Source organism: Miscanthus floridulus, chromosome 18 (assembly GCF_019320115.1).
Source record: "Miscanthus floridulus cultivar M001 chromosome 18, ASM1932011v1, whole genome shotgun sequence".
Classification (NCBI taxonomy): Eukaryota; Viridiplantae; Streptophyta; class Magnoliopsida; order Poales; family Poaceae; genus Miscanthus; species Miscanthus floridulus.
This window is the reverse complement of record NC_089597.1, coordinates 43,494,451-43,509,566: the sequence shown is the minus strand read 5'-3', so window position 1 is coordinate 43,509,566 and position 15,116 is coordinate 43,494,451. Positions and strand designations below refer to the sequence as shown.

The window sequence follows — 15,116 nt, the reverse complement described above, 5'->3', positions numbered from 1 at the left end:
CACTAATGAGGGCTCTCTTTGGGATTCTCAAATCTCAATCACCTCACTAGGACCTTGCTCTTCTTGGCACTCTCAAAGGTGTTTCTCAGCTGTTGGAATGAGCAAAAGTACCCCCATACACGAGTGGAGGAAGTATTTATAACAAGGGCTGAAAAACAAACAGTTATGTGCCTCTGCGGGGTGACAGGACGTGCCAGTCAGTTCACCCCGAACTCCAGTGTTTATAGTGTGACCAGATGCTGGCCAGCGTCCGGTCATCACTGATCGGACGCATCCGGTCGTGATTTTCCATCTCTGGAACTTTACTGGAGTCAACTGGACGCTGGCTCTCAACGCCCGGTCACTTGACCTCTCAGTGTCCGGTCGCACCAGACAAAAATACCTCAGTCAAATGAACTGACCGGACCCTGAGCCAGCGTCCAGTCACACCGGAGCCAGTGTCTAGTCAGTATTTGACCCTCCATTCACTTCCAACTCTCAATCATACGTAAATGAAGTTTGCTCCATTAGATCTAATGGCTATTTTGGAGCTACCTAGTGCTAGATTTAGCAAGTGTGCACCACACCTAACTCACTAGACTCACCTAGGTCAAGCTACCCATCCATACCCCCCTTAATAGTATGGCCAAAGGAAAAACAAAGTCCTAAACTACTCTAAGTGTCTCTTCAACTCCAAACGACACTTAGAACTAGTCTATCCTTAACCTTGTCGTCCATCCTTTGAAAACCAAAATGATTTCCATCGTAGGGGCATGACTACCATGATTACCCAATCAATCTCCATTACCATGACCTAACTTAATTGCCTCTGCAAAACACACGTTAGTCATAGTAATCTTGTATTGTCATTAATCACCGAAACCCAACTAGGGGCCTAGATGCTTTCAGGCGCGCAACAATCCCAATCATTGGGGTCATGGCTCTCACCAGTCTAGATGGCCTCTAAGTCAGGGCCTTCATCGTGGATCCCATCCCTTAGTGGGTGGAGTCATACATGCATCTTGTTGGGCCATATCTGGGCAGTGGTTATCGTACCGGTCGTCACCGCTGTGTGGTGTTGTCTTGTCTACATAGCGTGGCGTAGGGATGGCGTCTGACCGAATAGAGGTGATCATTGTCCCCATGGTCCTTGCAGGGTCAGAGTGGCATGCCTACCTTTGTCAGTATGGGTGTGCCTAGCTGTGCTCAACCTCTTTCCTTTCCTCCTAGGGGCCAGAATGGTGGTGAGGTCACGTGTCTCTCATGCATTGTGCGGCTAAGTCTGAAGAAGGGGTCATGGCCAGCCCCGCTGAAAGGTCCTAATATGGCTAGAGGGGGTGAATAGCCTATTTAAAACTCTATAAATTCACTAGAGCAATTTGTTAGTAAACTAAATGGTGAAATTCAAACTTGCCCTAGCTCCATAAGGGTTGCAAGCCACCAACCCAATAATTCTAGTTTCTATAATCTCTAGGCACACAAGAGGCTAAGCTACTACTCATTAAGAGCTCTCAACAAGGCTACACTAAAGAGCTCCACTAGATGAAACTAAGCTACTAAGCAAGCTCTCAAAACTAGTTACACTAAAGAGCTTGCTACAACTAGTTTGTAAGAAAGTAATGGAGTGAGTAGGGTGATTATACCACCGTGTCGGGAATGAACCAATCACAATATGAAGATAACCAATCACCAGGAGAAATCTAATCACACATGAGACACAAGATTTTTGTCCCAAGGTTCACGTGCTTACTGACACGCTAGTCCCTATTGTGTCGACCGAGGTGTTGCACGAACCTCACCCAACAAATGGACACCACAAGAACCTACCCATAAGTGAGATAACTCAATGACACAAGCAATTTACTAGGGCTACCTTATGGCTCTTCGTCGGGGAAGGTGCAAGACCCCTCACAATCACCAGAGATGGCCACAAACAATCACCAACAAGTGCTAAGGCTCCTCCACTGCTCCAAGCTATCTAGGTGGCGGCAACCACCAACAGAAACAAGAAATTTGCAGCCACAACGATCCCTAAGTGCCACTAGATGCAATCCCTCAAGCAAATGCACTTGAAATCACTCCCAATCTCACTATGATGATGAATCACTGATGGAGATGAGTGGGAGGTGTTTGCTTAGGCTCACAAGGATGTTAGGATTGTTAAAGTGCCAAGAGTATAAGCCTAGGGCGAGCCAAAACACTTAAATAGGCGGCATCATGAAATAGAGTCGCTGGCTCTGCGCAGGCGTGATCAGACGGAATGACCAGACGCCGCAGTCTGGTCAACCGATGGATGCCACGTGTCCCTCCTTTGAACCACATCTACTCATCTCCAATGGTCGAATCCTCGATCGCTCGTGTCTTAAGTTAGGACCAGACGCGCTACTAAAGTGACCAGACATGCCACCGAGCAAAGTCTGGTCATTTACAGTAAGGGTCCAGAACGCAATTTTATTGACCATACACGTTAGGTCCATGGTGACCTAATGCACCTGAGCATCCAGTCAGCTCTTCTCTCCTTCACGAGCTCCTGCGAGGCTGACATCAGTGTATGTCATGCTCGACCTGATGCATGCCCTACGCATCCAGTCTCGCGTCCCTAGCTACATCCGATCGTGAGGCCGAGCAGCGCCTCCTCTACACCACATGACCAGACACAATGCGGGAGTCAGGTTTAGTGTTCGATCGCTATAACTCACCCTCAGTCAGTGCAACTCCATGGCTATAATTGACCGGACTCAGCCAGGCAATGTCTGGTCAGGACGAAGTCGGTGTCCGATCCTCAGCCTTTGCCTCCTTTTCTTTTTCTAAGTCCACAACCACTCCACCCTTGCTTCCAACTTGCTAACCACAAAGTGTAGAACTTGTGTGCACGTGTGTCAGCATTTTTCAAAGCATTTTACAAGGATCAAAGTTAGCACACTAGGTTCCTTAATACATATGCAAGAATCATGTCACCTAGTGGCACTCGATAACCGCTTAGCCAAATATTTCCCCTCTTTATAGTACGGCTATCGATCCTAAATCACTCACACCCTCTATGGTGTCTTGAGTGCAAACCAAAAATGACTCCTATCATTATACCTTTATCTTGAGTCCATTTTTCTTTTTCTCTTTCTTCTTTTCCAAATGTGAAGCACTTGATCATCTCTTTTGTGGTCATCCCCTTCACCATGACCATCATCTAGCTTCACCACTTGGATTGGACTACCTTATCTAAATCACACATTTAGATCAAAGGTTAGTCGTAGGTTTCATCAATTATCCAAAACCAAACTAGGGCTTTCACCCGCCTTAGTGCTTGGCCTGGTTTTCTTAGATCAGCTAGGCCTTGGTGGTTTGGGCTCTTGCTGGCTGATGTATTATGGGTCACTCGGCCTGCTAACTAATTGACGCCTTGAGACACCATAGTTTTATAACCCTGACAGTAGCCCCCAAGCATTTTGACGATCACGAAGTGGTCACAAAAGTGCTGAGATGCGTGTGTGTTCGTACGTGGGTTCATAGTCGTGGCCTGCTCGAGATTTGTCGCTCGACCCCTCGTGGGATGGTGCGTTCAATGCGGTAGGTGGTCCTTTCGTTTAGCCTTGTCAGGATGCCCTGATGACATGGTACGCGACTGTTGAGCCCTGCCGTGTTAGTGTACCCTGTTTTGGGGTTCGTGACCCAGGCGGGGCCGAGTGGTCTCATCGACACTGTATCGGCCCTGTCTTGGGAGGGTCATGATTTTCCCGACCTCACTCGGGCATCTGACTTTGGCTATGACCTCCATGGTTCACCACACGGCATGGGGTTTCAAGCTGCTTAGTCCGTCCCTGGCCTATAAATGGAGGCCTTTTCCCAGTTTGAGGCACCCATGACCATAACTTGAACTATCTTTTTGCCTCTCTGAGCGGCTAGGAGTTGTGAGGATAAAGGCATGAGGAGAACCACATGGTTCTCGTTTTGTGTCCCACTGGGGGTCGCCGGTGGTGCCCGGAGGCTGATGGCGCCCCTCCATCAACTGGTGTTAGAAGGGAACTTGCAGGTAGGGAAGGGAGTGGTGGCGTGGCTACCATGTAGGGGGAAGTGCAGCCTTTGTGACATGGCTACACTTTGGCCTCCCTTCTGCTCCATCTTGGCACTAGGGCGGTTGCCGAGGTGCTTGTTGGAGATAGGTAGTCCTACCGCTCTCTTCCTTCCTATGCTCCATTCCCTAGGGGTTGTGACACTGCGTCGCCCCCTGAGGGTTCTTTTAGTGATACCACCACTAGGGTGTGGTGGTATCAGTTTTGCATTCCTTGTGTGTGGATCATCCGCACATCGCTTTGTAATCATGAGACATGAATAAAAGCTCAAGGAATCCTCCTTTTGGAGTTGTTACGGCTCTTTGTGAGGCCATGATGAGCCCTAGGGCTAGCCTAGCTAGATTCGGGCTTGTTGGTTGCCAGATAGCATGGGCGGATTTCAAGGAGTTCTCACATAGCACCGCCCATGGAGCCATCATCCACGCACTCTCGCAGCTATGATCACACTACCCTTTAGTGGATCTCCGATGGGTGGTGACTGGGTATGCATAGGGCACGGACATGGAGAAGATCGCTAGGCTAGAAGATGATTCAGAAGAGCTGATGAAGAGATTGATCGAGGATGTCGAGCTATTCGGTGAAGGGGGAGCGGTGCTCCGTAGAGTAGAAAAAACTCATGTTGAATCATTGTACAAAAGTGCTTAGCAACTTTTGGTGAACACTTGTTGTTATGATATATTTGTGTTTATATTTGATATAAACCATCCAATCAGAAGTGTATAGCTGACTCCCTGGCTCTAGCTAGCCTGTTGACCATAATGCGGGGCACAGGGGCCGTGTGCATGTGGGAAGAATAGGGCATCGCTAGGGAACCACTGCTGACTAGCCATGACGTAGAGATCGGATGCTCATGCACATGTAGGGAGGAGTCGGAGATAGGGTCATCTCTAGAGGCATCCAAGCATCAACGTGTCTGTTCGGGCATTTGCCTTAGGCATAGTTGGTGTGTCATCTTTAAGATGTTGTACGCATAAACATAATCGCTTAGAAAAAAGCACGGAGATAACAATATGGAGAAACATTAGAACAAAAACTTTATTGAATACTCAAATATGAACGGTACATATCTTTGAAAGGAGACCCTTCAAGGGTAGAAGCGCCTAAGAAGATCGATGTGCCAAGAATTTGGGACATCTCTTTCATCCATGTCGCATAGCCTATAGGAACCTGGTCAGGTGACCACCTTTACGATGAAGGGGCCCTCCCAGGGTGAAGATAGATTTTGCATCCCATCGGTCTTCTGCTTCTTGCGGAGCACTAGGTCTCCGACCACGAAGAACCAATCGTTGATGTTGCGGTTGTAGTATCTTCTCATGTTGTCAAGGTATTTTGCTATCCGAACACATGAGACCAGACACTCCTCCTCTAGGTTGTCCAACTCAGCGAGCCAAGCTTGGTCGGAGTTTTCTACATTGTAGTTCTCCACTCTGGGTGCTCAAAAAGTGACGCCGGCTGGTAAAACGGCCTCGGAGCCAAAAAACCATGAAGTATGGGGAGACACCAGTGTTGTGACTGGGCTTGGCCATGACTGGTGACGAGAGAAGGTACTCGCCCCCCCTATGTAGGTGAACTCTGGGATTCAAAAGTGTGTCCACCGTGGGCCATGGGACCTAGATCTCCATGGCGGAGGTTTGGGCTGCGGCTGTAGGTAGGCGCGGGCGCTGGCCCTTTGATGCCGATGAACTCATACTTTTCATGGCGAATGTAGCCGCTGTGGGCCATTCCACGAGTGAGTCCACTGATAGTGCGAGGAGCCATTACTTCCTTCTCAATAATTGAGAGTGTGCAACTGCCCCCTACCTGGCACGCCAACTGTTGGCGTTTCATAAATTGGACTAGTAAATTTATACGATTGCCGTATTACTCTAGGAAGACGATGGTAGCATCCAAAAGACATGAGGATTTATACTAGTTCAGGCCAGAGCCCTACGTCCAGTCTCAGAGATGATCGAGTGCGTGTTCCTCGCTTGAATGCTCTGAAGTTCTTACAATGGGGGTGCAAGAATGGTGGAAGAGGTAGGAGGCCTAAAGCTAGGGGATAGGCTACCCGAAGGGAAGCTTCAAGAGTCCTTCTATGGTGTAAGAATGATTGAATGAGAGTTGGATCCCCTAGAGGGGTGCCCTGGCTATCCTTATATAGAGTTTGGGGCCAGGACGTATACAAGGAAGAAGGTTCTCCCAACTGAAGGGTCATGAGCCTAAGAGAGGTCCTAGCTAACTTGGCTTCCAAGCTACACCATCTTGTAGAGCACGTCTAGATATGGTTGTCGTCATGGTCTTATGGCCATGTCGTGGCATGGTGTGATGTGGTGCCACTATGCCGACCATGGTAGCACTGTAGGCACGATGGTGGTTCACCAGTCATACTGTGCGATATGATCTCCACCGTGGTCTTTGTCATCATCTCCTAGTTTCCTAGGGCTCGTACAGGAGTTGGCAGCTGTCCCCAAGTCATCGATCACCCTATGGGATGGAGGAGCTAAGGGCAATGATCCCGATCATTGGGGTCATGGCTCTCGCCAGTCTGGATGGCCTCTAAGTCAGGGCCTTCATCATGGATCCCATCCCTTAGTGGGCGAAGTCGTACATGCATCTTGTCGGGTCATATCTGGCTAGTGGTTATTATACCAGTCATCACCGCCATGTGGTGTTGTCTTGTCTGCACAGCATGGCGCAGGGATGGCGTCTGACCAGACCAAGGTGACCGCTGTCCCCTCAGTCCTTGAGGGGTCAGAGTGGCATGCCTACCTTTGTCAGAACGGGCGTGCCTAGCTATGCTCGACCTCTTTCCATTCTTCCCAGGGGTCAGGATGGTGGTGAGGTCACGCATCTCTTGGGCGTTATGTGGCTAAGTCTGATGAAGGGGTCATGGCCGACCCCCGCCTTATCGCTCAGCCTGGTTTTCTTGGACCAGCTAGGTCTCGGTAGTTCGAGCTCTTACTATCTAATGTATCATGGGCCGCTTGGCCTGCTAACTAATAGATGCCTTGAGACACCCCGAGGTTATAACCCTGACAAACATGGTTCCACATGTACATGCCATATTTGCTTGTAGGAACATATTGAAGGACTTTGGGTGGTTGTGAGCCCATAGGCCCCTCTCTCAAGCCATGGCAATCCTCCCAAACACTCCACGGAGCAAAATTAGCCCTTGGATCACAAGTGTGTAATCGTTCAATGGTTAGAGACAAGGGCACATGGATTGAAGGGCCCACAACTCAAGAAACTAATGTGCCAAGGTGTAAACATCAACACATACCCACTCAAGACCTAATAGGGACCCACCCTACCAGAGGGGGTGTGGGTCCACATGTCATGGGGGGTCACTAGAAGGTGGATCTCCACCTACCGCCTCTCTACATGTTATCACGCAAGGAAGCACACTCTTGCTGGATCTCCACCATCAATCCAACGTCGGTTTGATCCAAAGGCTATGAAGATGCATCACATGGATTCATGGGCCCACCTAGAATTGCTACAAATACCCCCTACCCCCTCACTCTCATTCATGACACAAAGGAGGAAACTACTCTCTAGCAGCTTAGGCAAAGCTCTACTCTTGTAGTAATATGCAAATAGGGAGAGAGTGAGGGAAGTCCTCTGGAGAAAGGCTCGAGTTTGTCAGGAATCTTCTCCAAGGTGTACCTTAGCGGATGTGCTCTTCTTGTAAACCAAAATTCTTTTATAGTAATAGATATTTGATTCTAGTAAAGTAGATATATACTTGTTTTGTCATTGGTACGCCACTTTACTTCTATAGAGTACTCTAGCTTCACTCAAGGTTTTCTCTACCGGTATTTTAAAAATCTCGGTGGTCACCGATAAACTGGAATATTGGATATATCAGAAATCTATCGGCGATACAAAAAAACTTTTGGACAAAATTTACAAAAATTGGGTTTTTTTGTTCAAAAAATTATGTACATCATTTCTATATCACTTTAGATAAAAAACAAATAAATTTATACTATAAACTGCCAAATGATATAAGAGTACGAATACGCCTTCACCACACGCAGTTTTAAATATTACACAAAGATGCAATCCCAAATAAATATTACACAAAGATAATGAAAGACCCAAATATCACCATCCATTGATAGTTCTAAATATTACATAAAGCTACTCACTGTTTAAAATATTACATAAAGATCATTTCAAGCATCAATCACTACATAGATAGAATCAGTCCACAATACCAAACATTACATAGGGTCCATCCATAGTCCATATATTACATAGAAATAGAATAGTCCAGTCCTAATATTACAAAGTCCACCATAGTGCCAAATATTACATAGAATCGGTGCACAATCCAAAATATAAAAAGCAGCACCAAAATCACAAAATCTAATCATAAATCAGTCCATATCACATAATACTTTTGTGCTCAAATCACTCCAATTTCTAGCAAACAAGATGTTAGAGTTCACACACCAAAAATGGTCCAAGTTAGGCAGATATATATCAGCTAGCATTGTCAGTTAATTTCATGATACAAAGGTAAGAAATGGACCTAACCTTTTCACTAGTAGAAGTGCTTAAGAGAGACTTTCTTTAACCTTTTCGATCTTGGCCGAAGAGGAGAGGGGGTTGGCTATGCATAATATGAGTAGATATAATTTTCTTAGATGAAAAATACTATCTTAGTATATCACAATGGAAGTCATATTATCATAGCTTACCTCGTTCCTTCATCACCATTATATCTCCTTTAACTTTTTTAGAAATGCCACCAGCACCATCATCATCTTAGAGAAATTAACCCAATTATTGAGCCCAAAAAAATCAGCAAACCAAATATATAACGGGCTAGATAGGCAATTTCACCTTCATGGAGAGAATTATTGAGCCCAAAAAAATCAGTAAACCAAAAAAAATCCAACCTAGCTCAGATGAATCGTGAATAGAGGTGCGCCAAACCTGTTGATTGAGCTTGAGTTTGAGAGTGGCGAGGGCAGACTTCTTGGAATCTCACTGGGCTTGGTGGCGTGCAGCACTGCCATCCGGATCTCAATCGCACTTGTCCATCTCTTAGCCATCGTGAGGGCGACAGTATGGTGGATGCAGTGGGGGCGACGGTGTGGTGGAAGACCACAGGCAAGGAGGAGCTCTGCGGTGCATGGAGAGGAAGAGCTTTACGACGGCATGCATGTGGAAGACATGCGCGATGGCAGCGCAGAGGAGGGCAGGGTGGAGGAGAAGTAGTGGCATAGGGAGTAGCATTGGTTAGCGAAGGGAGGCGCGGGCACTTAGAGAAAGAGCTAGAGGGTCGAGTGCCCGGGAATCGAGGGGATTTTCCTCACTACTCGAACCTAGCTGCTTCGGCTTTCACGTGTAAACATTGCAGGGAAAGGAAGTGTGGGAAGAGAAAGCAGCTCTAGAATTGCTCCGTTTGGTGAGGGTCTGGTGATTTCTTTCACTGTGAATTGCTCTGTTTGGTGAGGGTCTGCTGATTTCTTTAACTGTGTGAGAATCGGTCCCAAATAGGGTCCAGACCTATGAGGCATACAAGGCCCTTGATCGGCTCAAGATATTCCAGACCACTTCACTGGTGTTGGCTGATGCTGGACAAGTTGTTCCTCCTCTAAATTTTAGCACCGACCTAGGTGGTTAGTGCCACCATTCTCATCGAGCATTATGAGCTAGGCCATGTCCTCAAGGTGCAACGAATAATATATTTTTGTCCGTGAGGTGCTGTTCGACTCCAAGGCCAGGTACCTGTAGGTGCAGAAGCTACTCCACTACCACGACCAACACTCCAACTCAGTGGTGAGGCTCTTCCCTCTCAACGAGGTTATCACCAACAAGTACACTTCCCCACGCCAGCATAAAGTCTCATGTTTTAACCAACTTTTTGGCCGAGTAGACTGAGACATAGACCCCACCGATGTCGGTGCACTAAGAGTATAGGACGATGTACCTCGATGGATCGCTGATGTTGTACTACACAAGTGTTGGTGTTATCCTCAGCTCCCCAAAAGGGGACTAACTGTGGTATGTGCTCTAGTTGCACTTCAAGGCCACACAACAATGTCACCAAGTACAAAGCCCTAGTTCATGGGCTCCGCATGACCATTTCGCTTGGTACCTATGGGCTCTATGTCCACGGGTACTCTGAGATAGTGGTGAACCAAGTCATGTAGGAATCCTCATGCCACGACACCAAGATGGAGGCCTACTGCCAAGGTCCATAAGCTAGAGGACAAATTTGACAGACTTGAAATCTACATGCATTCTTTGGCACAACATCGATGCAATGGACACACTAGCGATGATCGCATCTAGCCGAGAGCCCATACTTACTGGAGTCTTGCACAATGAACTCCAGGAGCGATGCTAAATTTACTAGTTAGTGACACGAAACCGGTAAAGGAAAGAGTGAGGATGGTGGTCGACGCTAACGCTAATAAAGTGTTGGACCTATAGCTTTAGAAATAGGGTCATATTTTTATAGGTGGTTAGATGTCTTTGCAAATATGTTTTTAGAGGCGGTTAGTAAGTTGGGACTCTTTTCTCTATTTTTAGGTATGGCAAAAATAGCAACCGTATCTTGAAAAAAAGGATGTCTCTAAAAATCATTTTTATAGTAGCGTGAGTACCACCCCTTATTCAAAAACCGATTCTAAGAGCATCTCCAAAAGTCTTTCTAATTCTCACTCTCTAAATCATCATTTGAAAAGTCATTTGCATAAAAATCGCTTTCTATATCTTTTCATTCTCCAACAATTCTTCTATATCTCAAGCGTACTCTAGAGAGTCATTCTCGTCTTCTATTTTTTGCTAGCGAAAAATCCAGAATAGAAGATGGTTATATTTGGATAACCATTTAGAGAAGCTATGGGAGGGTAGTTTTTCACCAAAATCTTTATTCCTAACGTTTAGGAAAGATATGGAGAGTCTCTGGGAGATACTCTAAAACCAGTTACTATTAGGAATCGGGTGCAAAGTCTGTGTTATTTAACATGTAGCATTCACATATATTTTTGACCAAGAAGCCTAAAATCTGAGATGGCAGTTACTGATTATTCGGGCCAAGGCCAAGACTTCATTGTTCCGACATGGCAGCACATTGTACTTGGATGTACTCAGATTGATTTGCCTCAAACCTCAAAGGATGTACTGTTTTTCGCTCTGACCCTGAACAAGTTAATTATTAAGACAGTGGTCCATAAATGGTTCATGAAAATTTGAAACAGAAAAGGCATATCGACAAATTCTTTTTGTTGGACTGCAGGGTCAAGCAGCTATGGAGCCCCGGGGATCATCCACAAGCTGGCGGCACATTTGCTACACCTTGCCTCTGCAACTCGCCCATGACACTGTCTACCGAAGGGGGCTTCAGTCCCAGGGGCAGTGGCAGCCACGGTTTCGTTAAAACATCACCTATTGCTGCATCTATGCTCTCACTTGACTGAAAAAATACAAAAAGAAAAAGAAGGGCCGACTTGAGTAGAGTGCCGCAGAAAGAAATATGAGTATTGTCTGAAACATGTCAATACAACTACGCTTACTGGCTGTGTCTGTAGCTGAAGCTGCGTATCGAGTGTTGGAGGAACAAGAGGTCTGTACATTGGAGGTGGACATGGCAAAGAACCCCTCACGGGTGGAGCAGGGAAACGCTGAAAAATTAGGGCATCAAGCTCTTATTAGAGAATAATCATATCTATGAAGAAGTGCCAATTTTCATTTTTTGAGCATTGTTGATGAACATGAACCATTACCGCTGCTGGCATTGGCACTGCCACGCACGGAGTCACCTGGCCCGGCATGTGTGCAGGCCCCTGATAAAAAGAAGAAATACTTATGGTGATGCATCCGAAATTAAATATAATAACACACAAACACAAGCGTACATACCCTTATGTAAGCATGGTGCCAGAACGCCGGGTCTGATGGCGGCGGCGAGGCGCGGGGGACGAGATGCCGAGGCCACATTATTGGCACCCGGGGTGACTCCACCGTTGGCGGCGTTGGGTGGCCCCAGACATGCAGCGGCCTTCCGAAGTGTTGCATCGGATGAGGAGGAGGGGGCGGCGGAGGAGGAGGAGGGAAGCCGATGGTCGGCACGGTCCACGCGTTAGAATCGGGCCTCTTCACGGCATTGGGGGCTCCTCCGGCAGCGTACATCTGTCGCCGCTGCGTCCAGGTCGCCGCCTCCACCTCCCTTGCAAGCATGTGCTTCCTGTGGGAACGGTACTTCTGCTTCAATTTAAATAGCAAATCGATCGTTAGCATAAATAAAACAAAGGAAATATATATGCATGGTAGGCCAAAAACATGATGTAATAATTTATTCCACAGGCAGACGTTGGATCGATGCTATATAGTGTATGGATATGGATGGAGGATCCAGTGAGTGACGCTACTAAGGCACTAAGCTTCACGGGACGCACGGACCTGCAAATGACTGGCAATGTTATGGCGCGTGAGGGAATCGATCCCCATGATCTCGAGTATCCTCGAAGGGACTGCCTTGTCGATGCCCAGCTGCTCTACCGCTTGAACGAATTTCCGGTGAAGCTCCGGCGTCCAATCCACCTGTAAAAATATGTCACTACATAGTGTCACGACTCTGAACCTAGCGTATCACTTTGTTTCTTTTATATTTAGGGCTTGCAAATTGCAATTGCTAGCTCACATGCATGCGTAGCGTACCTTTGCTTTCTTCTTCCCATGGGAGTGCTTGTTGGACGACTTGTGACGGCTCTCCGCCTCCTGCGACGACGATGTCGTCGAAGACGGTGACTTTTCGCCCAGAACGGTTCCACAGCCGCCCTCACCGGAGTCACCATTACCGGCGACTACCTCCTCGCCCTCGGCATGGTTGCACTCTCCTTTCCCTTCTTCCACCTCTTCGCACGTTACGACGTTGTCCTCGCCAAGGACACCGGGACAGCACGGATCCACGGCGCCTATGTGCACCGCATCTGCTAAGGGCAGGACAGTCACACTGGACACCGCCTGGTCCATGACGCCATCGCCGGCGGCGGTGGCGATTGCCTCAAAGTCAGTGATGAAGATTTCGGCAGGGTCGACCTCGAGGTCCGGCAGCGCGTCTCCGTCGTCGTCTTCTAGCCTGAGGAAGAAGTCCCCGAAGTCTATGTCGTCGACCGTGAAGTCGAAATCCAGGTCTGACACAGGCCCGACGACGATCTCCTCCATCTCCTTGCTGCCGGCGGCGCCTCCACCGCACTCCTCCACATCGGCACACATCACCGGCGACACTGCAAGCTTCTCAAGTGTCTACTAGCCAGTAGCTAGCCACACTAGGTACACTTGGATCGAGTTGGAGCTCAGGTAGCTCACGAGGGCAGTGCAGTGGAAGGAATGGCCTGTTAGGGTAGGTTGTTGTAACCTGTCTTTGCACTGTTTTTCTGTTGAGCTAGCTAGTACTAGTACTGACCATTTGGTGCGATGGCAAGTCAGTACTCGGCTACTCGCTCCCTGGGGAGTATTTGGGGCGGCGAACGCCGAAGGGAGGAGGGATATCGACCACAAAGCTCGCAAAGATTTCTCTGAATCCTTCGATGGGTGGCCTTGTCCGCGAGCGCAAGTGCAGCTTGGTGGCTTCTGCGAATTATTGCCTGTGTGTGGACGAGTGTTTTTTGGAGCCAGTTCTTTTTTTTTCTTTTCGGTGATGCTACACTGGGAGCGAGACAGGTGTACTCGATCTCGTGAGAGAGAGGCGACAAGAAGAGAACAAAAGATGACAGCGGCTCCATGTATATCGGCTGGAGACTGTCCTGCTCCTGCTGCATGCTCGGTCCCTGCTCATGGGCGTTTTTAATAATGTGTGAGAGAGGACTGTGAGTTCAGAAACGCGTTCAAATTGTTAACTTTTCGATATATGAGGTGACAAGCCGACAAGGGCAGCAGCAAATGAAAAGGCTGTAAATCAAGCACTTCTTATCTACAAACTGTTAGCTTTTGGAAGTTTAGCTAGCATTGGAAATTAGGAATGTTACACCTGGATCGATCAGGCACAATTTATATTGAAAGCTTAGGCCCCATTTGGTAGTGCTCCTACCGGCTCCAGCTTCTCTGACGCATGCATTGTGTTCACCAAATATTTTTTTGGAAGAATTCCTTATTTGACATCAGACAAATGACCCGTTCCTTTTTTAGCCCTCAAAAAATTTTCGTTCCCTATTTGACACCGAGTTCAACTTTCATTCCTTATACGACACTCCGTTAGATTTTCCATCCAGGAACCGTTAACTGCCCTGTGAAAAGACGATTTTGCCCATATGGTGTTGGAGATGACAGTTAGAAAACCTAAAGTTTTTTTTTTGAAAAAAAAGAAACAGAGGCTCTTGGGAGCCTCTGTTTCTTTTTTTTCAAAAAAAAAACTTTAGGTTTTCTAACTGTCATCTCCAACACCATATGGGCAAAATCGTCTTTTCACAGGGCAGTTAACGGTTCCCGGATGGAAAATCTAACGGAGTGTCGTATAAGGAATGAAAGTTGAACTCGGTGTCAAATAGGGAACAAAAATTTTTTGAGGGCCAAAAAAGGAACGAGTCATTTGTCTGATGTCAAATAAGGAATTCTCTCATATTTTTTAGCCAGATTGGTAAACCAACATAGGATGAAATTGTCATTTTAAGAAAATGCTAATGAGATTGTCATCTATATCTGGAACAACATGCGCCCTGTTTGTTTGGGCTTGTTTGGCTTATAAGTCATGGCTGAAAGTACTGTTGGCTGGTTTGGTGTGAGAGAAAAATACTGTTCGTTGGCTAATAAGTCATAGCTTATAAGCCAAATATGACCCAGCGAACAGGCTGATGATTGTCATTATTGTTTGTTTATAGTGACTAGAAGACTTTTGGAGGCGGCTCTGATCCATTTTGATCATGTTCAAAATTTGGAACGACAGTATTGTCATTATTGTTTGTTTATAGTGACTAGAAGACTTTTGGAGGCTCTGAACCCGTTTTGGTCCACTTATGTAGCATTCAAAAGCACAAGACCTTCACCGATACTCTACATAGATAAGTCCTCATAAAGCTATTCCCAATGCTTTGCATCAGCCCTATTTCTGACATTGCTGTGTTGTAGAAATAC

At 46.9% G+C, this 15,116-nt stretch overlaps 1 protein-coding gene across 1 annotated transcript; it reads right to left on the bottom strand.

Moving 5' to 3' along the window:
• Nucleotides 1-11,139: 11,139 nt before the first annotated feature.
• LOC136520935 (probable transcription factor GLK1) lies at nucleotides 11,140-13,526 on the bottom strand. Its single transcript, XM_066514623.1, has 6 exons — nucleotides 12,705-13,526; nucleotides 12,447-12,587; nucleotides 11,907-12,248; nucleotides 11,771-11,830; nucleotides 11,561-11,668; nucleotides 11,140-11,460 (listed from the first exon to the last, which is right to left on the bottom strand). The coding sequence occupies exons 1-6, from the start codon at nucleotides 13,260-13,262 to the stop codon at nucleotides 11,311-11,313; spliced, it is 1,359 nt and encodes a 452-aa protein (XP_066370720.1). The 5' UTR covers nucleotides 13,263-13,526; the 3' UTR covers nucleotides 11,140-11,310.
• Between the last annotated feature and the right edge of the window lie 1,590 nt (nucleotides 13,527-15,116).

Coding starts and splice junctions, on each gene's coding strand:
- LOC136520935 (XM_066514623.1), bottom strand. CDS start 13,262: ATGTGTGCCGATGTGGAGGAGTGCGGTGGAGGCGCCGCCGGCAGCAAG. Junction 12,588..12,704: donor ATGGGAAGAAGAAAGCAAAG/GTACGCTACGCA, acceptor ATATTTTTACAG/GTGGATTGGACGCCGGAGCT. Junction 11,461..11,560: donor TTCAGCTACAGACACAGCCA/GTAAGCGTAGTT, acceptor GTATTTTTTCAG/TCAAGTGAGAGCATAGATGC.